Below are 26,359 nucleotides of genomic sequence, written 5' to 3'. Positions count from 1 at the left end.
GTGTGTGTGAAGGATAGAAAGACCCAGAAGGGACAAGAATACCACAAGAAGACCAACAGAGTCACCTAACCTAGACCCACAGGGGCTTTACAGAGATGGAAGCACCCACCAAAGAGCATACATGGACTGGGCCTAGACCACCTACACTTATGTAACCGATGGGCAGTTTGATCATCATGTGGGTCCTCTAGAAAGTTGAGCAGGTGCTGTCTATGACACGCTGCCTGCTTTCGATCACTTCGCCCTGACTGGGCTGCCTTGCCTAGCCTCAGTGGATGAGGATGAGCTCAGTCCTGAAGTGACTTGATGTGCTGGGGTGGGTTGGGGGGGGCTCCCCTTTTCTGAGAAGGGAAGGGGGAGTAGGGGGAGAGGGTGGGAGGGAGGGGCAGGGTGGAAAGGAAGGAGGGGGGATTTAAAGTGAATTTATAATTAAAAATAAATTTTAGAAAATTACAAAAATATTTTTAAAAAAGAGTTTAATTTAAAACTTTAAACTCTGACACTGCTGTAGGAAAATACAGGGAATATCCTTGAAGTTGTGTAGGTACATTCAATAACTTTCTGCATAAAACTCTCAAAATATAAAATAGTTCCAAGAATCAATGAATGAGAATACGTGAAACTAGAGGTTTCTGCATAGCAAATGAAACTATCAGCAGAGAACAAAAAAACACCTAAAAGATGGGGAGGGGGAATCCTTTCTAGATATACTTCATACAGACTAATAGCCAGAATGTATAAAAACCTATAAAAAGTAAACAGCAAATTAAAAAAAAAAAAACTGCCAGTCAGTATTCAGGATGAAATGGTGAAACGAGCAGTGTGTTCAACAAGCCGCAGCTGGTTCATACATATTTTAAAATACAATGGCATAAATATTATGTAACCAACCACTTTCTGATCAGATTTGAGGCCTGTGCCACAGGAGGAAACCCAGACCCGCCACTGTCAATCTGGCTAAGGATCTACGGTTTGGGAGCTCACTGGCCCAAGGAGTGAACCTACTAATACTTGTAGAATGCAGTTCACAGACTTCATCAGAGAAGTTTCCCTGTGTAGACTGTGGCTTAGGAAGAAACTCACAGTTGATGGAAACTCAGAGTGTAGCTCTCAGTGGAATAATGCTTAGCCACAAACAGGGCATCTATAGTATGTCACCTCTCAAGGATCAAAGACCATCGCGGAAAACAGGACGGAAAGATTTTAAGAGCCAGAGGTTTGGGAGAACAGGCACAAAATTGTTGTCTGGACGTGATAAGACTGCCACACTCATGAACTCACAGCAGCTGCGGTTGCCTGCACATGATCAAGGCAGGCAGCATTCTAGCATGGAGCAGGAGGAGGTTTCTGCGTCCTAACCTCTAATTGAGGACCTATGGACAGCTCATGGCTTCTAGAAGGTTTCATCCATTTATAACATTAGGCATAGTCCAATTATTACATGCTTGATCACCACTCACTGTTAACTACTTTTTCAATTTGTCTTAGACTGCCTAAAAAGTACCACGTCAGAATTAAATCTTAGTTCACCTACAGAATTATGAGTTACTGTGAATAAATGCTGATATATATATATATACATACATATTATAAATATATAATTGATATGATCATTACTTTACTCAATCCTGATCTGTTGATATTTATTAAATATTTTATAATGCCGCAAATAAATGTTGGTCTAAGTAAATACAAGACAAGGTTCAGTTCGGTGAATTCTGCAAAAAAAAAAAAAACCCAAAAAACAAAAAATAAAAACAAAAACAAAACCCAAAAAACGACTCCAAGCGAGCTCCCTCTATGCTTCAGTTTTAAAAAATGACAGAAATATGTAAATAGGTTAGATCCCACTCGTGCAGAAGGACCGGGAGTGTGTATGCAGAGAGCTTTGTGTTGAACGGGCATGGGGTTTGTCATGCTCTCGCAAAGCACTGGCATATGCAGCCTGAGTTCTTACTTGGGCTCAGTGTAGGATGTTCTTGGGAGCTGGAGAGATAAAAAGAGCATTAGGAATAAACACAGTGCTGTGAGCACTCCTTGTTTTCATGCTAGTGTGTGATCCTTGGTCCTCTGTCCCCTTCTTGCTTCTCTAGTCACACGCTGCCTGGACAAAGGCCTGCAGCTGAACACCTGTTTGCTCCTTGGCTTCCCACTGGTGCTCTAAGGCAACCTTCCCCATGGGCTCAAGGAAGCCGTGAGTGGTGATCTCCAAAAATGTCTTCTTGCTGGTAATTTTCCTACCCTAATAAACTAGTTTTTCTTCGGCAGAATTCATAGGAACTGTTTTAGATGCTGCATGTTGATGGGGCACTTGAAAAACACCATTTTCCTTCTTTTTCTATTCCTATTCCTCACCTTCACTTTCTCATAAGCTATAAAGACTGGGCGACGGAACATAAACAAAAAGGCTAGCGGTATAGAGAGATTTTTTTCAGCCCTTTCTGATGTTCAGAAACCGTTTGAAACAAACAAACAACAGAAGACAAAACCTCTTTAAATTTAGGTTGAGTTCATCTGAGCAGATACCATCTGTTACAGCAGCCCTACCCTTTCCCAACCTCCCTTCCTCCAGGACTTGGCAGTGACAGGTGAGTAGGGCCCCCTTTCTCTCAAACCCCTGCCCAAGAAGCTGTCAGGGAAGCCTCAGGCAGTATCAGCAGGCAGGAAGTGGGCTGGGGATGAAGGGGTCTCCACCCATTACCAGCTGCTTAAGTAGTAGGCAAGGGATTTTTTTTCTGTAGAAAAAAAAATTCAGATCAGCAGATACCCCAGTCCAATTTACACCACATGCTCCCCACTTATGGACTTAAAACACTAGGAAGGGACCTGGAATGTTAATCCCCATGTTTCCCCCATGCCTTGTGTTTAGAATCCGAAAGAATACATGAGGAACAGTTGGATTTGGCAGTGTGAAGGGAACTATTAGGCAACCAGAAGGGAGTGAAGGCAGCACACCCCAAGCGAAGCTGTCTACATGGAACACTGTGTGTCAGTGGTTAGAGGTCAAGACCCGTCATTGTCCAAGTGGTGACGTCTACTATACAGGCTCCGCATCTTGCTCATTCAGCTTTAACCCAAAGACAGTTTTGACAGATTATCAGAATCTTTTGGGGAGGGTAATGGGTGGAGTGGGGGAAAGGAGTGAGGTAATTTTAAAAAAAGAATGACTTCATCTTTCTCAAAGTACAATGATGCCATCACCTCCGTGGGTTTGCAACAGCTTCTTCTCACGCAGCGTGAAATAGAAGTTTTGGGGAAGACCCCAGCAAGTCACTTTAACGTTCATTAGCACTCTAAAATAAAATTGTTTATCTATCATATCTTGATGCATTTTGACACCTTGTGGAAGATATATGACTTTTTCTTATTCTACTTTTTAAAGAGTATTTTTCTGTAGCTTTATAAGTACATGGGGTTTGGGTTCATAATTTTACATATGGACACACACACACACACACACACACAATTTTTTTTTATATTTCCCTGATATGAAAAAGCTGAAAGCTTACCTCTGTGAATGTGTTCTGATTGACCTGCAAACCAACTTTTACCACCTCGAAAGGGTTAACCACAATGGCTTCTGTTAGTCCAGATCCGAATCCAGCAATGGCAAATGTCTAGAAAAATAAGTCAACCTATGGTTTAAAACAGCTGATCATGCATGTTGGATTAAATATCCTATTCATTATACAGTCAAGCTGAAGTAAAGATGAGAAAGAAGGACCCTTTCCCCAAAGAGCAGCATCTACCATGACTAAAAAGTTTGACTTCCTGATTAGATGCTGACACTTCTTGGAGAAGGAATTAGAGAAGCCACAAGCAACATACTAATGTTTTCAAAATAAAATGTCAAAGTCCTATCAATAGTGATGCTTCCCTTTAACAAAAGGGGAGGCTGTTCGACTGGCTAAAGGGGGATCCTAAAACACCCTCATGTATATGACAAAAGAGCTCAAATTGTAAAGGAAGAGCTCCACTTTATATATCTGCTTAAATGCATTTATTGATTAGAATGTCAAATAAAATGTTTATTAGAAGCCACCTTCCAGGTACATAACCGGAACCATTCAGATGCACAGTCATGTTTGGAGAGCCACTACTCAAGATTATTAACAAGCAATACTATTTTCATCCAGTCTCTGTCTTATTTTGCTTTTCTCCCTAACACTGCGGATCACGGCCAGGGCCTTTTACACAGCAGGCATAGCTCTACGGAGCTAGATCCCAGCTGTCTTCTGTTTTTGAAGGAGTAACTGATCTAATTTTGCACCTAAAAGATGAGTAATAAAAGCTGTGATTAGAAGTGGCTGGCTTGTTCTGGAGGGCATCACTGACGTCCAGAGCATTTATCAAAGGAAGATTGCCTGTCAGATTCTTTTTTTTCCATGGGTTGAGTTTCAGCACTAGAAGCCTCATTCCAGCACTCAGGAGGCAGAGGAGGGCAGATCTCTGAGTCTGAGGCCAGCCTGGTTCTACACAATGACTTCTAGGATATCCAGGATTACATAGAGAGACCGGGTCTCAAAACAAAACAAAACAAAACAAAGCAAAACAAAACAAACAAGCAAACAAGCAAAAAACTAGCAATAGGAATTAACAATTTTATACAATTTTCTTCTACAAAGAACATGAAAAGTTTCTAGAAAATGTACATTAGAAGTAATCACAACAATAATTTAATACATACATGCACATCCACACACTCACACATAGACACATGTTCATGCAGACACACGCTCCCGCGCACGCGCGTGCACACACACACACACACACACACACACACACACACACACCAGAAAAGCAAAAACTTCACCCTCCAAAATTCCTTGCTGCTGAATTAACTATGGGAAAGACAGTTTTATGTCTAACTAGGAAAGGAATAAAAACTCATGGAAAATGGAGCTTTTCTTCTATTTACTTCATTCATTCATTTTAGTTTTCGAGACAAGGCCTTTATATGGTTGGCCTTGAACTCTCACAGTGATCCTCCTGCCTCAGCCTCCCTTGTGCTGGGATTACAAGCATGTGCCATGCCTGGCTTCGAATGGTCTTTACTTGGTGTCTCTAATAACTTCAAAATAAGAGACTGGGAGAGAGATGGGAGTAAGAAATGTTCTGTACCCTTAAAGTAGAGGAGGGGGTTGATTGAGGGCCAGGGGCATAGAGAGGGCTGAAATCCAGCCCACACCCCACCTGCAAGTCAGAGCCACGGAGACAGTGGTCAGGGGAGAAGCACTGCTTTCTCATGGGTACCATCGTACCATCTGTGCTGCTGGGCTGCAGGCCGATCACAGAAGTATAGACAAGCCAGCCCCCTCCACTGTAAGATGGAGACAGTTATGCCAAGTTTTTCTACAAGGGTCAAAGTCTTTCTGAACCTGACTGCTCTTGTTTCCCATGAAAAAGAAGAAGAGTGGGGTTGCACACAGATTCTAGGAGAGAAGGAAAACTAATGATGCTTTCCATTTATCCCACTTCAGTACAATTTTAAGCATAATTTGTATAGGGTAACTGACCAAGCATTTTCTCATTTATCTCAAACTTCCATCATGGAGTGCAAAAAGCAAGGGGGAAAAATAACCAGCTCCAAACTGGAAAAGCTAGAACCCAGATGTTTGGTCTGCGTCCCTTGCTGTATGCAATCTTCCAAGCAATGCACTCTTTTGTCCCTCTATAAAGCCCAGTTATATTTGCTGTCAGAACTAGTGTTCAGCAGTCCCTTGTCAAAAGAATTGATCAGATATCAGCAGATCATGTTACTTAGATTTTTGCAGAGACATGCCTTTGCCGTCGGGTTTCCAGTCTCCCTGGCTTTCATGTGAGCTCCAGGCATATTTAATGGCTAAGTGCCTCACTGTACCATAAAAGGATCTGGAGTAAATGAGTCCAAGAAAAAGAAGAGGACCGTATATGGTTTACATGAGTTCATTTATGGCACATGGAGTGACCCGATACCTTTTCATTTCAAATCTCAGGTCAGGAGACCTGCAGTTTCTCACGTGGTACCCTTGTCCACCTCTGAAACAGCTGTCTAGTCCTTTGTAGGCCATATTTTATTTAATCCCTCTAGGAAGCCTTTTTCTTAGAATGTTTCCACAGTTAAGAATGATTTTAGGAAAGATACTAGGAAAAAATTATACATACATACATACATACGTGTACACATACATACATACATACACACAATTGTTTTCGAGACAGGATCTCACTGTGTATCTCTAGCTGCTCTGGAACTCACTATGTAGATATGTAGACTGGGTTGTCCTTGTACTTACAGGATCCATTTTCCTCCCTCTGCCTCCCGAGTGATGGGACGCAAGGTGTGTGCTACCACACCAGGCATGGAATTAAAAGAAAGAAAACCATATCCATTTGAACTTTCTGGCACAAGTGCTCCTTTCTAGGAGAGCAAGCCTTACAGCTACCCTGAGTAATCAGGAGCTTGGAGTAGGAGCTTTTGTCTAGAAAGGGATCCTTTCTAGAGAGTGGGCATGTAAGAATTTAGGGGATAAAAAAATACTGTTTCTTTGACAGTCTGTTTGTTGGAGTAAACATTCTGAAGCAAGCCTTTGGCTCACAGTCCTTTAGGCAGCTGTAACACCACTGTACATGAAGACACACCTATAATTAAAGAGCTGAAGGCAAGAGCGTTGCTTTTCCACTAGAATTTTTGAGGTTTTATCAGCCAAATAGGGTTTTCCCCAGAGGCTGGAAGGTACATTGCCACACAGAACAATGGTGCACTGCGTTGTGTTGTTTTCTTTTGCAGATTTGGATGGGAAGGCTCATGTTGTTGCTCTCTCTGAGGCTCTCAGTGCACACACATTTGGTCAATATAATTTAACTCGCATTTTTAAAGGGAGAAAAGTCACCAGTCAGGGAGAAAAAGCACAGGGCAGTGGCCAGTCACCAAGAGAGCTTTTTGAAATACCCGAGCTGTGTCATTGTAGGATCACTATTCTCCCCGGCTGAGTTGTTTACAGTTATTCCAATAAAAGGCCCTTCAGTCTGCCTCGGACCACAGAGTGACTTTATCCCAAGGGTCTTGAAGTCTTATGTTTACTACAGCTTTTGCGACAGCTGGGAGACTGACCTGGTAGGAAATAATCTCAGGCATATTGACTTTTGCATAAATAGACGCATGCAGTGTGCAAGTAAACAAATGCATGTTTTGGTTTCCAAAGGAGAATGTGGTCTTTATTTTATATTCTTGACCGCATCTCATAGAGGCCTTTCCAGACATATAGTTATTATCATAAATTCATCACTTAGGGCTATTAAATAGCTAGATTGTGAGTTATTATGAAGATGGCTTTCAACAAGTAGCTGAACATTGAATAACTCAAATTCATATTTTAGTAGCTGGGATTTGGGAATCAAAAGGGTTTTTGTCCCTGGATTTTGCCTTATGAAATAACATACACACTTAAGTATAATAAATATTCTCACTTACCAGCTCTGGTGATAGTGACATATACCCCAGCAATTTCTTGTACTGCTCAAAAGAGGAAAACTGTGAAACAAAACCAAACCCAGAGATTTATAACAATTTCTTGCAACAAACTCTCTAATTGGCTAGAAGCCCTTTGGCAAGTCATTATATTAATCTGCATTTTAAAATGATGAACCATCTAACACAGCTTTAAATCCTGTCTGGGGCAGTTGCTATTAGATCCCATTTTAACATTCACATTTTTCACATGTAGTTATAATAACTTACAGAAAATCTGATGGAATCCCTTATAGCAGTAAATGAACCATAGAACTTCCATTTCCCATGACCATTTTCAGCTTCCCCAGACATCAATAGACTTCTTTCTTATGGCAGAGACTCAAAACTATAGGCTCACAGTCCCGAAATCCTTGGTCCTTTATGTTTTCTCTACAAACCACTTTCCAAGAAAATGCCTCATTTTCTACTACACTTGTAAAAGACATCCATGTCTCAGCCTTAGCTTGCATGTTTGGTGCTTGTTTTCCCAGTAGCTCCATGGAATTTTTTTTAACATGAAGTGATTGCAAAGATGCTATGATAAACTAGAAAAGGACCCACCAAGTTTATCTAGTCCACCCCATTGCATCAAAGAAAAACTGTCTTCAACTGTGTTTCTTCCTTTAGAATCTGTAGAACATGATGACAACAAAAAACAGGGATCTTTAACAAAATGACGTGTTGGTGGCGCCTTCAGAGCACGACACTGAGTTGTACAGACACATCGTTCCTTCAGGGCAGAATGAAATAATCCCTTCACATAATATATTTCTCCCTTTTCCCCACTTGTATTTTATTTTTTGGGAAACAACTCTGCTAGGCAAGGGTGTTTTGTGCCTGAGTATGGAGCTGGGTTACCATCAACATCAATGATAATAAGGTGCATTCTTAGGACCCGCAGGGTCTGATCCTTAGGAACCGAGAAATGGGATAATAAATCATGCTATCACTTTATTGTCTAGTAAAATAGAGCAAGGTAAAGAAAAACAAATAAAGATTTGGGGACCAGTTATAGTCTCTTGTTATAAAGAAGCAGTTTCTTGTGCACATGACCTCTGGAGTCTATGGAAAACCCGAGAGTTATTTACCAGCAGATTGATTCTTCTCATTCTTTTAAAGAATGAGCATTGCCGTGATATTTTAGACGAAGTATGGACATAGGCTTTTCTAGAACAAGGGTTTGCTCATTCAATTACTGACTATTTATTAGCTTCCTCTCATTCTAGGCACCAGAAAGACAGTAAACAGAGCGCATACTCCTGCTCTCCTGATCTCACTCAGTAGGTGCCATTGCTGTCTTAGCCAGAGACACATTAGAAACCCTAGAACTCATTCTATAAGGAAGAACAGTAGTCTTAGGTATTTGTGTCTGCCTGTCTGTTTGTTTCTTTGAAGCGAAGTCTCACTGTGTAACCCAGGCTAGCCTAGAGCTCTCCACTGTAGCCTATGCTGAGCTGGACCACATGGCGAGCTTCCTTCTTCAGCCTTTTGAGTGTTGGGATTATGGGTGTGAGCTAGCCATTGGCTCTTGTATTAGCCATTAAAGAACATTTACTTCCTTTTTATGACCATCCTCACCATAATTTCATTGAGACAGTCACTTTGCCAGGACTTTGAAGTGAGCAGTAGGACATCTGAAGCCCGGCCATGTCACATCACTGTGAAAGTATGAGAGCATTGTTTCACCTGTCCAACTATCAACTGCAAGAACTTTGGCTGTCAAAGTTGCCATGAAATAATAGAAATCAAATAGGCTTCTCTGACATGAGAATTAGACAAAAATTTAGCTTCTGTTTCTTATCTTTATTTATGTTAACAGAAGAACCATTGATATCTAAAATATGAACGTCTACTGTGGTCCAGAAACATGCTAAGACCTTGCAAGGTGCTATTGTAGTGAATCCATGTTGCAGTTTTAATAGAGAAGAGGGTAGAGAGATGGTTCTCAAACCTCTTAATGATGTGGCCCTTTAATACAGTTCCTTGTGTTATGGTGGCCTCCAGCCATAAAATTATTTTCATTGCCACTTCATAACTGTAAATAATTGTAACATAAATATCTGTGTTTTCCAATGGTCTGAGATGACTCTTATAAAAGAGTTGTTTGACTTCAAGGGGTTTGCAACTCACTGGCTGACAATGACTTGGCTAGGGTATGTGCTGGGCCTGTACCTCAGTAGTAGGGTGTGCTCTCCTAGGTTATGTAATGTCCTGTGTTCAATCTCTAATTAAAAAAAGAGGTTAGCATGTACTCAGGGGCATCACTATGCTGATGTCCTGTCTCATGTACCATTTTGGAAACAATTCTCCATGCTTGTCCTGAATGTTTTGGGAGGTGATGGGCCACAAGGAAATTTCTACAACCTCAGTAATTTACTGTGAGATGCATTTGTTCAATGTTTGTTTGTCTTTCCCCTCTATCTCACTTTCTGTTATTTCAAAGATTAAAAACAAAGCTGGGATGACAAGAAAAGTCTAGGGACATGTACTCAGCACATAATTCCATCATGAGGATCTCCAAGTATACACTTGGGGACAATTAGTCTTTGCTTTTTCTGTCTCTGTTTTTCTTTTCATTTTCAAACCATGCTCAATAAACAACCCATTGAGAAGCCTAACATCCTAGATATTGTGTGCTTGGACACAGCTGAGTTATGTGAAGGCCATTTGAATCTTGCTTCTAAGAAGTGGGGGCTTAGAAGTGCTCCCTACAATACTCTTTTCTACTCTTAGGGCAAGCTCCTTCTGAGCACTCTTCTCATTGCTCTTTGACAATGGAAGCCTCCCAATAGCTTCAGGCACAGGGACTGCTTCTATCCTTGTGCACGATCAATCTCTGACCCTCCAGTCCTCTTGGATAGTTCATTCCTGGGTGTAGAGGTTCTCTTATAGGTTTACACTGCTGAATACTTGAGGGGGGTTCTCTGAAGATCTCCCCCCTCTCCTGTCAGCTCCAGAACACTTACTACTCCTATAATCTGATCTTGTTGACCCAAGGAGTCTACTGCCTCTTTGTTTCTGCTCCTTACTTAGAGCCTAGAAACCCTCTCAAGGCAGTATACTGGGATGTTCATGACACTCATTTGTTTGTTTCCCTTCTCCCAGATGCTGCTGTGTGATGCCAGTGTCTTGGGTACAAAACTGTTGTTTCTTGTTGTTCATACTGTTGTTGTTACTGCTTACGGTGCTGCTCATGTTGGAGAGTTAATTTGGTTTTGTTCCTCCAACTCCATCTCTACCAGAAGTGGAGGGCTTGGCCTTTGAGATACTTTGAATAAGTAAATGTGGGAATTTGGAGAAATGGAAGAGATCATCTCCATATATAAACATTTTCCCCTATATATTTTTTCCTGTTTCATTTACTCATTTATATATCAACTATGTGTAGATACCAAGCTAGGCATAGAAACAAAAATATGAACAAGCAGCCCCTACAGTTTGTAACCTCCTGTAAGTCTGGTCAGGTAAAGAGTTCTGGGAAGTTTAAACATAGAAAACATTGCATTTCTGGCCTTGAAACACTAAATAGCAGACCCCAGAAGCCAGAATATGCTGCCTCCATCTCCCACTACCTCTGCCTGAGTCTTCATTTCTATTTATTGATTGTAGTTTGATTCTGTCTTAACTTTTGGAAGTAGAAATCTAATTTATTTACAAATCTTATTTTAATGATGAACCTCACTTCAATCAATAAAATGCAGATGAGCATAGAGTTGCCTGTTTCTAATTATGGTAACATTCATAACTAAAGTGTCCATCCCAAGGAATACATACATACATGGTGTATGCATGTAGGTGCCCCCCATGATTTTTGGATATTTCATTCTGAGGTAACTTTTAATGACACACAATAAAATAGTTTATGAGGTATGAAATCGTTACAATCAGTTGGTTGCTTCCCTCCCAAATCCTAAGATAAATATCTATAAAATGAATGTTTTCATAAATTCTGATGAAAAACTAGTGTTATCCATCTGGCAAAGATACACTTAACTACAAGTTCTACTTAAAAAGCCAACATACTTACCATATGTCTCAAAGAGTTTAAGGTAAAATCTACTTGCAACAAGATGTCTGGGACACATCCACCATATCCAGTTGCCCAACAGTTCATCTGTTAACCATTGTTCTGGCATGGAGCACTGCTTTTTTTTTTTCTTCCAGAAACTAACTCAGTTTTATAAAGCTCAAGTTTTTTTTTTTCTCTTTTTGTAAAAGACTGTTCAACATTGATAAAACGTAATCCTCTTAAAGTGTAAATTGTCTCCAATATATAGCATTAAGAGAAACGACTGCAGGAAGAAGTCTAATTACAATTTACTTTATTTATACATGGAAAACACTGAACAAATGAATATATTATTCCACGGAGACAAAGTGACTTTCCTTTTGAACAGGAACTGTGCTCTGTTTGTTTACTTGGGCAATCTTTTATCAAGTGAAGCCGTTTCATAATTCAATTCAGCCCTTTTGTGTACTTTGGTGAACTTTTTCCAGATCCTCTACTGCGATTCAGATCCTTATAATGAAATTTGTATTGAAGCAATAATATGAAAGCAAAAAAAAAAAAAACTACAGCAACAAAGAAGACACGTTTATAGAGAAAGTATGTTTGAAGCTTTCTTTTCTGAACTCGAGACCTGAATTTAAATTCTATTACGTTCCTATTTGACATAATGCAAAAGTTTGATGTTTGTATATATATGTTGGTTATTTCATCATGTTTTTAAATCCAGTCATCCTCTTGATTTACTCAATAACAGCATGTAAGCTGTTTCTTCTTGCTTTTCAGGAATATTGGGGATAGAAATTGAGTATGTGAAAAAGCTTGATGCTATTAAAATAAATGGCATAAAGTTGGAAAGGAAGTCTTTATGTCTATGTTTATGTTCTTTTTATAAAAAGACAGAGCCAGATTTGGTGACTTCAGTGGTGGGGGTGGGTGGAAAGGCCATACCAGTTAGAGCTACTGCAATTAGGATTTTTGCCTGAGAGAACACATGGGAAATGGTGTGCAGGACTTTTATCCTCCGAGGATCTGGCACGCGTTCACAGTCACACACTGAACAGCAGCAAGTTATAAACCTCCAGATTTATACTTAAAGAAATGGGGATAATAATTTTGTAAGCACAAAAAAAGACTTCTAATAGAAGATACTAAAGGGATACATATAGCTGACTTGTTAAAAATGTTATGTAAGAATAATATATAAATAAATAGTATACTTCATAGGACAGAAATGATTTCAAAAGTGATTTTTCTACTTCTTTTCCTTTAATACTCATTGCTCCAAAAGAACATTTCTGAATTCCTTGAGAAAAGGTTTAAGCAATTTTGGGGTGTTTGTGATTTAATTATATGAGTTTCAGACGTGTTTCTCTCTGTCTCCCTCCCTCCCTCCCTCCCTCCCTCCCTCCCTCCCTCCCTCCCCCCTTTCTCTCTCTGTGTATGTTGTAATGTTCCCATTAGAATATGGGACCCATTCAGCACCTTTGCCTGAAAAAGAAACCTTACAAACATATATGCATATTTGAGAGACTGATTAAGTCTAATCATAATAAGAATTATGCTATAATTTCTGTATTAAATGTTTAGTGTTTTATGCTATAATATCAGTGTTCCTTTGATTACTCAACCTGTCACTGCACTCTGTACATTTGGTGGGAAAGCATACAGTACTTACCTTGACTGCTCTTTTTGGTGTTTCAGCTAAAAATGGTGGTAAAATTCCCTTGTAAAAGCCAAAAAACCTATTGGAGGAATAAAATATTTTTATATAAATAAGGAAATTGATGTCAGGTAATAATTCTGCATTTGGCTATGAATAAAAAATGCACTCTAGGACTCCCATTACGAAGTTTGAAATTCTAGAGTAAATATAAGCATCCTGTGCCTACATCCTTATGATGCTAAGAAGATGGGTAAGTGATTCTGAGTCTGGAATGCTGTAAGTAAACCGAGGAAAGCTCAACTCTTCTCACTTTAAAGGGTTTTTATTTCTTCTGTGTTGTAGGCCACTTCAAACTATCTGAGGTCTTATATTCCTTCAACTTTGATAACCAAATGAGATTTGGGTTATATCCAAACATAGTAGACTGAGCCTTTGTGAGGACAGCAAGGCCACGTAACCTTTCACTCTCACTTTTCTGCTTCGTTCTGTAGGTCAGGCCTCCCATCCCACTTTTAGTTGGTTACATATATTTTTGAAGTCCCTTAGTGGGAGAAGAAGGAGTTTGAGGCGGTGAGGCTTAGGGTCGCGCAGACGGGTAGAGGAGACGTTGGAGCCGATGTCAGCACTGAAGGCACCGTGGCAATACGTTCAGACAAGAATAGATTTTGCACGAGTGTCAAGTGTTTCTGATTGACTAAAACTCTCTTTTTTTTTCTCATTAGATTTTAAGAGTCAAAAATGTAAACTCTGCTCTAGATCTTCCCTTTCACCGTGCACTTAGAGAAACAAAATGGCTTGCTCTATTTTCTGGAGTAAGCCATCTTCTTGATGAGTCCATAAGTGACTAAAAATAAGGGCCAAGGACCATCATGTCCCTGTTTTAGGATATTTATTTGACACAGGACAGAAGCTCCTCTGAATGATTCCAAGCTTCACTGTCAAGTTGAGTCTGCTTTTCTTTATGCTTCTAGAACAAAACATTAAGCTTATCTCAGCTAATCTACTGTGTTGCGTTACCTGTCCCAACATGGTGACCTCCTCCTTTTATCAGTTTCTTGGCTTGAGTGACACCCTTAAGGAGGGAGCAAAGGTTTGTGTAGCTCTTTCAAGGTGGGTTGCTTTTTTGGGATCTTAGAGTCCTCTCTGTGCATTTAACAAAAATTTGTTTAGAATGACTCCTGATATAGGTTTACTTTGCCCACTGTTTTTTACTTAATAGAGCATAGGAGTATTGTGATTGGAAATAAAGAAAACTCGCCTCAAAGCATTATAAGAATTTGTAAATTGCCACATCCTATTTAATTCCAATTTTAACTAATGGTGCCTAAATGTTCACATCAGTACCTCCCCAATTCCCACCCCTGAAACACACCTATAAAACTTAAATACTTTTTAATCATTTAAATTTAATTCAATTGAATTGCTTTTAACTTGAGCATGAGAGTACAGGCTTGATCCCCTTTCTAGATATTGGTCATTTTTGTGACTATAAGTTCTACAGTTATAATGAAAGCAGTTACTAGTTTTGATTTTTTTCTGTGCAGATCATTTCATATCTGAAAAAATATTAGTAGATATGAGGGGAAAATTAAAGGGAAAACATAAGCAAAGTTTTAAAACAATGTATTCAGGGTAACAGTGGATTTGATGCCTTATATTATAGAAACAGAACAGTCAGAAAAGATGCTGAACCTGTACAGCAATCTTGGGCAGAAATGTAGTGAGCACAGTGGCTCTCTTGAAAGGCGTGTGGGGGAAAACACTGGACTTCTCTTTTCAAGATAGAAAAACTAGAATCGAGAGGTAGAAGCAACAAACAAAGACAGATTTCACCATTTGGAGCTTATTGAAAGTAGCATTTCTAATCAGAACAACTGTCCAAGATAGAATGGTTTTTCCTGAAAAGCGGTAGGTTGGTAGGTTCTACTTTGACGTATAGTCAAGCAGCCTGGAATCCTCCTATCAGGAGACCAGAGGTAAGATTTGCCAATAGGTGGGCTTGATGATTCCCAAAGTTGGCCTTTTTCAATCCTCAGTTTCTGTGATCCTAAGAAAAGAACAAGAGGCTTCCAGAACCTTTGCCTTACTGTAGAACTTTGTCTCACTATAGCATGACTTCCCTGGAAAAGGATTCTCATAAATAACACACAAGGACTTCATTTTAGAAGCGATGAAAGAAAATATTAAAAAAGAGGTGTAAGGTGGGAGGGAACAGAGGGGCAGCTGGGAGAAGCATAAGGGTTTAATCTGTGAAGAGCTGGGAGGTCCAGAGCCCACTGCTTCATGGTAGCGATTTCACTGATGCGCCCTCCTTCTCCTCTCCCTGCTCAGATCCTTTTATCTGCTGTAACTTTGTCCCACCATCCTGATCTTGGTAACACACAGATTCAACTGGAAATCCTAGAGGCTCCTAGGCAGCTTTAGATGGTAAATGCAGCTGTGGAATCATCCACTTTCCTGTTGATTTCACGACTATCCACGCAACAGTAGTCATGTACCCATGGTCATGCTGATACTGCTTCTGTGTACCAGTTGTCAAACCCAGTCTTTGGAATCACAGGAACCAAATCATCAACACAGTATGAGACAGCTGGAGGCAGGGGTTGGCTGGATACCTTGTTCAAATGGGCCCAAATCATACTGTAACTCTTTCATATCACTCAAGCTAGAGTTATTTAAGTTTTTCTCCACGATTTAGGAATTGGTACTGAAAAGCACAGTCTTGCTTGGTGTGATTAAAGCTCTAACATATGAAACCAGAATATCAACTAGTCAAGATATCCAATATTCTGTGGGGAAAAAAGAAAGCTGCTATTCAGGGAGACTGAAAGCAGAAAAGGGGAAGAGAATCCTGATGCTGGGTATGTGACTCTGCCACCAGAGTTGCTTTAAATCCAGTTATATAGACATCAAATCTTTGTGAGTTCAAGGCCAGCCTGGTCTATAGAGTAAGTTCTAGGACAGCCAGGGCTACACAGAAACCTTGTCATGTTACTTCTAAGAAGTGTCAGTTTGACTTTGTGTAAGAAAATATGAACTTGGACTCATAATGGGAATTCATTAAATTATGTAAGTAAAGCTGGGTGTTGTGGCACACACCTCTAACCCCAGTACTTGGAGAGGCAGACAAAGGCAGATATCTGTAAATTTAGGGCCAGTCTGATCTCCAGAGTGAGTCCAGGACGCCAAGGCTATACAGAGAAACCCTGTCTCAAAAACCCAAACCCACACCCAAATTATTATAAGTACAATGATTAAACTCTGTCGAATATTTCATATGCGCTAGCTTCTCTGGGAAATGGTTCAGTGGATTTGAGTGTTTGCTGTACAAGGACAAAATCTGAATTCTCGTCACTTACATAAAAGCCAGGCATGGTAGCATGCTCCTGTAACCCAAGAACTGTGAGGAAGGAGGTCACAGGAGGATTTCCATGGCTGTGGACACACACCAAGCTCCACATTCAGGGAGACTCCATCTTAGGGGAATAAACTGAGAGTGAGAGCACAGCATCCTACCTCCTCCTCTTGATTCACTTCAGTTAGTGCACACCTGCACACACACACACACACACACACACACATACACACACACTGAAAAATACAAGTAGGCATTTGTACATATATTTCTCTCATTCAATTTTACAAGTCTTTTTTTTATTTGGAAAAAAAGCCTCTAATTTATTTTAAGAAAGAGGTCTAGGGGAGGGGAATAGGGCAGAAGAGGGAGGGAGGGTGGGAATGGGAAGATATAAGTGAGGGGATTACAATTGGGATCTAATCTGAGTATATTATAATAAATTAAAATTTAAAAAGTGATTTAATAAAATAAACCAAAATTTAGGAATAAAAAAAGGAAAAGTCATTTTATGTATATGGGTATTTTGTCTACATGTACATCTGTGCATCACATTTGTGCCCAAGGAGGCCAGAGAGGGCATCTGGGACTAAAGTGACAGATGCTTGTGAGCATCAAACGCAGGTTTTCTGGAAGATTAGCCAGTTCATTTTACCTCTGCACCAGTTTTCCAACCCTTCAGACTATAATTCTTAGTCAATACTCTTATTAAAGTGCTTGCTGAATGGTAAAGAAAGCATTTAGCAGAAAGTGACTGAGAGTCATTGTAAAAGAAGCGGGTTAGGCTGCTTCTTTCTGAGAACCCGTGATGCACTGCAGCCTTACCCTATTAGCATGACTGCCTATGAGAGACTCCAAGACCACAGTGGGACATGGGATATTAGCAGACCAAGGTCATTATAAACATGAGGACATTTCAAGCCTCCAAAGCCATTATCTTATGGTTCTTTGTGTGTTACATACTAACGAGAGCTGTTGTTTACAAACCTGTTAGACAGAGTGCTACGAATTTGGGTCACACTTGCTTTTAATCGTACAATCCAAACGGCCTTGTAGTATGTCTATAAAATGAAGATCAAAAACTACATTGCATGTGTTCTTCTCAAAGACACAGCTCCCATGTAGCTTATTTGAAACATGTTTGTGCCAAACCCGTGAAGTAATCTTATCTCACATTTCTTCCTATCTTCCTTTTTAAGGTACAATACAATTTAATAGGTCACCAAATAACCAATGAAAGGACAGACTGCATGGAAGCAGGAGATGAGGAATTATTTGTGTGTCTAGCTTGGTCCAACTTCAAAGATACCTTCCTGTTGCTGCTCATTATGAGGCACAGTTTTAGGTCCTCCCATTTTAAAGTCTAAAGTTTGGACATCGAGAGATCAGGTCTCTGACTGGACCTTAAATCAACGTTCAGTACCTTATAAGACTATTTCCACTTGGGTAAATGGAAAACACCACCTTGTTTTAAGCTATCTACTGAGAACTTTAGACTGCGCTCAACAGTGAGAAGACAGGGCAGGGCTTGACAGTCTCCAAATCTGACTCAGGTGGAGAAAATAATAAGGAGTGGAAACAGTCGACACTGTCCTCCACTCCCTCCCCACCCCCACCTGAGTCACCACCTTGCTGGTGTCATTGTTATTTTAAATATAGAACATAAAAAAAATATTGGAGAGCTATTTGTTCTATAGAGCAATTTTAATCAGGCTGAGACACTTCCCAAGTTGTGTTCACTAGGCTCTGCGCTGGAACAGCAATGAGGTTTATTTCCTTCTTTGTGGCTCCCAAAGAAAAAGAAAAGCCATGTAGCTGCCTCACCACTGACCTTTACAGGGAGGCAAACCACATTCATCAGAAAGCATATTTATTATCAAATTCAACTGATAAGTTCTTTAGAAAGCAAACATTAAGCAAGGAAGTGGTGCATAAAATATATTTTGGCCTTAGGCCTAGGGAGCTAGCTTGCTTCACAGAGCACTTGATGTGCAAGTATGAAGACCAGAGTTCAAATCCCCAGCACCACATAAAGTCTTGTAATGTCAGCCCTGGAGAGGCAGACTCCTGGGACTTGTTGGCCAGTCAGCCTAGCTGAGAGATCCAGGTTCAGCGAATGACCCTGTCTCCTACAACAAAGTCCTGGGTTTGATCCCTAGGGTGCTTGTTTATTATGCATAAGCCTAGTTTTGATACAGAGCACTTCATGAACTGGGTGAGAGACATGATCTGCAATCATGCACTGGGGAGGGAGGGAGGAGGGTCAGAAGTTTAAGATCACAGTGAGTTTCAGGCCAGCCTAGGAAACATGAGACACTGCCTCAGACTCCTATGTTCTCCTCACTGAATAAGGTCGAGTGTGACTGAGGGTGGATGCATGTGTGGAGTGGGAGTGTACACACACACACACACTCTCTCTCTCTGTCTCTCTCTGTCTGTCTCTCTGTTTCTGTCTCTGTATCTCTCTCTGTCTGTCTCTGTCTTTCTCTGTCTGTCTTTGTCTCTGTCTCTGTCTCTGTCTCTGTCTCTGTCTCTGTCTCTCTCTCTCTCTTTCTCTGTCTGTCTTTGTCTCTGTCTCTGTCTCTGTCTCTCTCTCTCTCTCTTTCTCTGTCTCTCTCTCTCTGTCTCTCTGTCTCTCTCTCTGTCTCTCTCTTTCTCTCTCTCTCTCTCTCTCTCTCTCTCTCTCTCTCTCTCTCTCTCTCTCTCACACACACACACACACACACACACACACACACACACAGACACCCCTAAAAGGAGAAAAGATCAGCATGCAATTCCTCTGCCCATTAAAACTGAGTCTTTCTCTGGTATTCTTAGGGAGAAAATGTTTTTAGGGCTTAAAAGTGCCCAGATTCATAAGCCAAATCCTGCGACAGTTACACTGGAAAGGCCAAGCCAGAGATACAGAATGTGCGCTCTCTGAGGCTGCACCTCAAGTACAGAAATTATTTCCAAGGTGAAAAGCCATTCTGAAAGCCACCTGCAATGCGTACTGTTGTGAGAAGGATACTTCCACCTGGGGGCTTCTTCTTTGCCAAAAACCTGGCAGACAATAGGCGTCCAAAGCTGCACAAATGCTCAGTGGTGAAGTATGAAACAGGAGCGACAGGGAAAGTGACACCAGATCCCCAGTTGGGGAAATTGGAAAGCATTAACACATCTGTATATCCAACAGAGTACAATCACTGCATTTTATTTTATTTCAACAGTCAGGACCTAAATGAACATCACCATTCAGTTCTCTTCTGGGCACCTATCCAAGCTCATCCTCGGTACCGCTGATGCTGAAGCCTTACAGTCAATCATCTCTTGACAATTTGTTCCTTTTTCAGGCTTCGGGCATCCTTCTGATTTTCATTTCTGGTTTGGAACGCTTGAGTCATCTCTTTTGGCAACACGACCAACCCAAATCAGTCATTTTCTCCAAATTATATTGAAATAGGGATCTTGCGCTAGTTTGTTGTTTTCATCCCAGTTCTTCCCTTCACATCATTTTCCTTTTAAAAAGTCCCCTAAATACAAAGCTGATTGAAGGCACACAATACCCTCTTTCTTCTGCTGCTCAACTCTGCTATCCACGTGCAGTGGCTGTGTCATTAAAGCAGTGTGGCCTGTGTGCAGTCCTGGCCTATGGGTGCATGGCTTCCAGTCTTAGCTGGGTGGAGTGTCTCAGGGCGGAGTTCTGACCTGGCTTTACATGCTGGGGTGTTATCTTGATAGTGTCTGTGCTCCACAAGCCTCAGTAGTTCCCGGGATGGAAATGAAAAGAAGGCAGGTTTACACCAGTGTTATTTGAATGGCATAGAACCTGTGATTTGAGGTTAAAAACATTTGAGGGGCAGTTGGGGCCATTTTCATGTCAATAGACTAGGAAAATGGTAGACCTTTCAAAGGAAAGGAAACCATTCAGAAACCTTAAATGAAGTGGACTCTACACTTATAAGAAGCAAAACAACAACAACAACAACAACAACAACAACAAACAAACACAAAACAAAAACCCACCTTCAATCAAGAACAACCTAATGAAACTTTTAGTTAATGTCTGACAAAAATTTAAGAAAAGTTTTCCCTATTCAATTCATATTAGGTCTTCAGGCACAGACAACTTTTTTATTGAACATTTTTTTCCACACAGTATATTTTAATCATGTTTTCCCCCTGTCTTAAGTCCTCCAATATCTTCCTTGCCTCTCTATCCTCCCAATTTTACGTTCTCTCTCTCTCTCTCTCTCTCTCTCTCTCTCTCTCTCTCTCTCTCTCAAAATTCAGGAAAAAAAAAACAAGAAACAAATAGACATGCACATTAAAAAGTCAAAATAAACAAACAAAAGAACAGTGAGACAAAGAAAAAAAGCCCAAATAAAGCAAAAATACAATAGAGTTTGTTTTGTGTTGGGTAACTACACTAGGGCATAGGGCTTCCCATGAAGGTGGTTGTACACCCTGTGGGACTCCACTGGAGGAAATTGAGTTTTCCTTTGCCAGCAGGTATCAGCTGAAGATAGTTTCTTGGTGGGGTGGGAGCTTATGTTTACTAACCCTTCTGAGTGGTGGGACCCAGCTGGCTTGACCCTGTGCAGGCCTTGTGTGTGCCACCACAGTCGCTGTGAGTTCATATGAGCATCAGTTCTGCCATGTCTGGAAGACACTGTTTCCTTGGAGCTATTCACCACTTCTGGCTCTTAGAGGTTTTTTTGTGTTCTCTTCTGAACCTTGAGCCTTGAGGAAAGAGCTTTAATGAAGCCATCCCATTTAAGACTGAGCTTTTCAAGGTCTCTAATTCTTCACATTGTGCAGTTGTGGGTCTTGTAGACAGTTATCTTTATTAATTCATTAATGAGAGTTATTTGAGTCAAGTTTCTGCATATGGTACTTGGATATATTTATTGGTTTAAGCCACAACACTTTCATGATAGGTAGTACAGAAGAATCCTTTAAAGTTTTTATGAACAGACATTTAATGTTGAATCTTTAGCATAATTTTAGCACAATGATTAGGCTTTATTAATGTGTCTAAAATAAACTATAACTCCTCTTTTCTAAAGCACAATAAGATATGCTTGGCTAGCTGTATTATTTAGGAGGTGGACCTATGGCTGCATTCCCTGGGAAGCTGGCAGAGTGCTGCACTCACTAAGCACACTGCTCAATTTAGTCCAAGGAAGAAGGCATTTGTATCCAGAAGCCTTAAGGAACATACTAAGGATAGAAAAGGTGAAAATAGGATTGGGAAGCAACCAAAATGGTAAAATAATATTGGTAAAATGCAGGCACTAACCACTTCATTAATCTATAGATGACTCACTTTTAATCAGCTACACAACGAATATATTATTTGTTGATGGCAGGAAATTACCTTGCCCACAAAAAACACATTTGTCACTGGAAATAAGAATCTGTTATATGGAGGCATGGATGGGGGACAAGGGATTGAAAGGCACAGCAAAGCAAACCAAACACACAGAGAAGATATGCTGGTTATTATAGAGTGAAAGATTCTTCACCAGCCAGCTTCCCATTAGCTCCCCAATAAGTAAATCCACAGAAGGAATTCCTTGCTTTGTTCAGAAAACACTGTTTTCATCCACCTTATCTCCTCTGTGTTCAGTTTTTCCCCTTTCCATTCGTGAAATAACTATCACTCATGTTTCCTCTCATGTGATATGTTTTGTGCCAAGTGCTAGGCTAATGGATTATTTCTAGGGTCACATGTTAGTGCAGTAGTCCCACTGTTCTATAGCAACTGATACTTTTATTTTTATCTGAGAAGACTTCTCTGCCATGGCATAGAAGATCTTGTTATTGTACTTGCCTGCGTTATTTGATGAATATGTTACCTTAAATATTATGTCATAGATATAGCATGTAAAAACATTTAGGTGGTATTTAAATATTTTATATATATACATATATATATTCAACATACAATCCATACACACACACATATATATATATTTCTATGTATAGATAGACATCCACACACATATGACTTATCTGTATATCAATAGTTTGAGTGACTTGTATAATTTTAGCTGAATACAATACACATTATGCATCTAAATAATTTTAGTTCAAGTTGTAATATGCTTAAGAGACAATAAACATTCTAGTCATATGTTATCATTCTCTGGTATTTAACCTTAATAATTCAAGGTTATCAGTCAATAATGTAATTTTGGGCTCCAAAACTACATAATTTAGGCACCAGTTTGGCTCAATTACACATTAGCTGTTTATCAACCTGGAAAAGATAATTGGTACAACAAGATGGACAAACTAGTTCTCAAACATCACTGTTAAATAGAGGTACCATCTGTGCTTGCTCTCTGGGATGGCTTAGTTGCTCAATAGCCTGACCTAGCTGCAGGTCCATATTTGATGGCAGCCGAGGAAGAAAGCCCCAGAATTCATAGCTGTCCTTCACAAATGCCATCTTACCCTAAGTGTGGGACCTAGTCTGAGGAATTCACACCTTTCATGGGATGCTGCAGTGAGCAATGAATACACATTTGATCTTATGTTATGTGCACTCAAACCACTGTGCTCTCTGCTTCCAAAGTACAGGTCATATTTGGAAGTCCATTAAATTTTTTGTAGTCCTGAATTATTGTACTCTTTTCCAAAATTAATTTCTTGAGGTGCCCTCTGGTGGTATCAGAGTTGAATAGAACTCAACAATTACCACACTGCAAACTAACCATTAGACCAGTGACTTTTTTAAAGTCACAGACTATAGTATGCTCTAGTCATCTTTCAGTTCACTAATAGTCTGCACAGGAAAAGTGTTGGGACACCTTGGGATTTTACAGTAATTAGGACTGTTGAAGGCAAAGATGGAACTGAAAGGAGCAGTTGTACAATACGTCACAACTGTTATTTCATTCAAGGCTTATACAAAACAGATGATAGTATCTTCTCTTTAGGGAAGGCCAAACTAAAAAGTTAGAGTCTCTTTGAACACTTATCTGGGGAACTTCACTCTACCTCTTGGTTCTGGTGGCTTCTCCCTTGTCTTTTTTCTAGATAGGCTTAAGCTCTGCTTAGTTTCTAGGGGGAGCCAAGACATTTGAGTTTTATTGTGGGAAAAGCTGAGCAAGGGCTCTTAGTCCTTCTTGTCTCTGATAGTGAGCTGTATCAGTTTTTAAGTGCCCGAGCTCTTACCAGCTGACTAAATGGGGAGTCACCAAGTCTTGTGAATTTAATAAGCCAAAGCCCAAATGAACATACTCTGTAGGGCTCTGAGTATGTGGTTTTCCATAGCACTTTGACAAAGTGTTGACTTTACACTTCACAATTGTAATGAATGGAGTTTAACCGTTTCTTTGCCTAACTCCTTTAATGTCCTAGAAAACCATTAGTTGGATAAACTGAGTAGATAGAAACACTCGAAAAGCAATGGCAAATCGCTCCCATGCAGTCTGTTGACCTCAATCATCACTCATACTCCGGGAACTGTCATCACACACCCTCGGCTGCCCATCTACTTGGCTGTCTACTGGTCATAGCATAGTTAGAGTACAGATCTTTCCCTCCACCTCCCCTGGATGAGAGGATCAGGCCTTCACTCCAGTCCTGAGCATACCTGAGTGACTGTACCTGGCCTGCACTGATCTCCCTGTCGGGGCAGTTCCCGAATGGCTTTCTCACAATGCTAGCGTGGATCATGGGACTCCTCTATTCGGTCTCCCAGTGTTCTTCTCCCTTCTCTTCAAAGTAAAAGCTAAGTTCATACAAGATGTCTGGTTGTCTCCACTAGCCTGTCCTGTGATCCGTCTTTCCTACAACCCATGAGTTCTCTTTTCTGTCGCCAGTCTCCTCTAGCCTTAGTTAGTCAGGTGCACACCCACGCCAGTGCATTTTCGAGTGGGTCCTTGACCTTAAGTATCTGCAATGCTCAGTGCTTGTCTTCTTCGCCTCTCGGCACACAAGTCCTGTTTTCAGGGAGACTTGATCTCAACTCTCCTCTATGGAAAGTCCAGCAACTCTAGTCTGCTGTTACTGTTTTGCGCTGTCAGTTTTATTTTTCTAGATAAACTTACTTCTTCAAGCATGCTTTCCAGTTTGCCTGACTGACTTACTCTGTCATTCTTTCAAGGATGTCAACTCCATGAGGTCAGAACAGAACTTTTTGTTTGTGTTATGTAATAATATCTCCCCAGGACCAAATATAGTATCTGGCATATAGTAGATATTCAGCAAATATTTGTTGAATAAAAGGTTAGATGCATTATGCCTGTCAGGTGTGATGGCTCCTGCCTATAATTCCAGCAATAGGGAAGTTGAGGATAACCTGGGCTATATAGTTATTTCCGTTATATGATGGTCAGGACTATGTAACAATAATCTGTCATAAACAAACACACCAGCAAGGCTTATATTCCATTAATTTATGCTGATGGTATGTGAGCAAAATTTTATTTGGCATTTTGAATTATAGTAAAATCAGTTGCTTTCATTTTCTCCCCAAATGTCAATTCCATCTGGCTTCTCTGGTGCCTTCTAGATGTCACAAAGTGGCTATTAATGAGGAAAATAGTTTTGATATTTGCTGTAATACATAAAAATAGACTTCAAGACCTGGCAACCAAGGAATTAAGAACCACATGTGAGTCACCATCCCCACCAGCAACTATGCAGTGGTTATAAATGCCACCGCTGCTGTCACCTTCTCCAATACTCTACACACCTCCACTGTGACATCAAAACAAATTCCAGTATTCATACCTCTGGGCTCGTCTACTCAGTATCCCTAGTGTGTTTGATAGAATCCTCGGACACATTTTTCTGACTTGTTTGAGCTATGAACATGTGATTATGAGCCAATGAAACTTGAGAGCACTTTTTAGAGAAGTTTTTCATCTTTATTTTATTTTCCTCTTTAATACACACACACACACACACACACACACACACACACACACACAAGCTTCACCTTTTAAGATAAATCTGAGATATTTTTGGGAATGCCACCTCTAACTCTGGTGCAAAGGTTCACGAACTATCTATACAAAAGTATAAATACATCAGGGCTGGACTTACCCTTTATTTGTAAGAAGCATGTCAAAGGACTGTCTTGTCAGGTAATCCTCTCAAAGTTTTGTAAGACTAACCCATCCTAGCTTTACTTGCTAAAGTGTTTTCATATTTGGGGAAAGCTAACTTCTGATTCCTGGTCTTCCCTGTGCTTTTGCTGTGGCCTTTCCTGGCCTCTGAGACTGCTACAGCAACCCTGCCAGCTACCTTAGCATAATGCAATCCCCAAGAGTGGCTGGCTGGGGCTTTGTTGCTCTGAGGCCAAGGCCAACCCCTGGGTTTCCTTTTCTGCTCCTTTAAGAACGACACTGAGGCACACCAATCGCAGGTTATTATCTTGCCTACATCTTTTCAAAAGAGATTAGTGTTTCATCCCAGGGCTGTCTCTCAAGACTGACAGGAATCTCAGTTGGCATGAAGCATGTTCTCTAAGCACTACGGGCCAAATTTTAAATGTGACTGCTTCCCTCTCATTCTGCTAACAGTTTAGGGCTTCCCATAACACATCCATCAGGGAGTTGCACCACTACACAGCCAGCAGGGCTGTACCTGTGGCTGCAGGAGGCGAAGAATGTAGGGAAACCTCCCCCATGCTTTATGAAGCAAACCTAAAAGGGGTCAGACTTCTCTTGGTGCCCTGAAGGTGACTGGTACACAGCGAATCAACACTGAACAGGGAGCGTGGCAGCAGAGTCAGCTTCCAAATTGGTTGCTTAGATGAACCAAAGCCTTTGCCTATTGCCATTTTGTCTTAGTTACGTCCATACTTCTCACATATAATCTGTATCCTCCCTTGGCTGT

At 40.5% G+C, this 26,359-nt stretch overlaps 1 protein-coding gene across 6 annotated transcripts in view; it reads right to left on the bottom strand.

The window, feature by feature from the left end:
• SLC25A21 (solute carrier family 25 member 21) overlaps positions 1-26,359 on the bottom strand; it is a 502,852-nt gene that overhangs the window by 43,995 nt on the left and 432,498 nt on the right. For all 6 annotated transcript variants that reach the window (XM_084791665.1, XM_084791661.1, XM_084791664.1 and 3 more), the window contains 3 exons: positions 13,177-13,243; positions 7,454-7,513; positions 3,510-3,617 (listed from right to left, as the gene is read on the bottom strand). In XM_084791665.1, the coding sequence (XP_084647791.1) occupies positions 3,510-3,617; positions 7,454-7,513; positions 13,177-13,243 (235 nt within the window). The remainder of the gene's footprint in view (positions 1-3,509; positions 3,618-7,453; positions 7,514-13,176; positions 13,244-26,359) is intronic.

Source organism: Acomys minous, assembly GCF_964271855.1.
Source record: "Acomys minous genome assembly, chromosome: 8".
NCBI lineage: Eukaryota > Metazoa > Chordata > Mammalia > Rodentia > Muridae > Acomys > Acomys minous.
The sequence above is the reverse complement of the archived record's forward strand: the minus strand, read 5'-3'. Positions and strand labels throughout refer to the sequence as shown.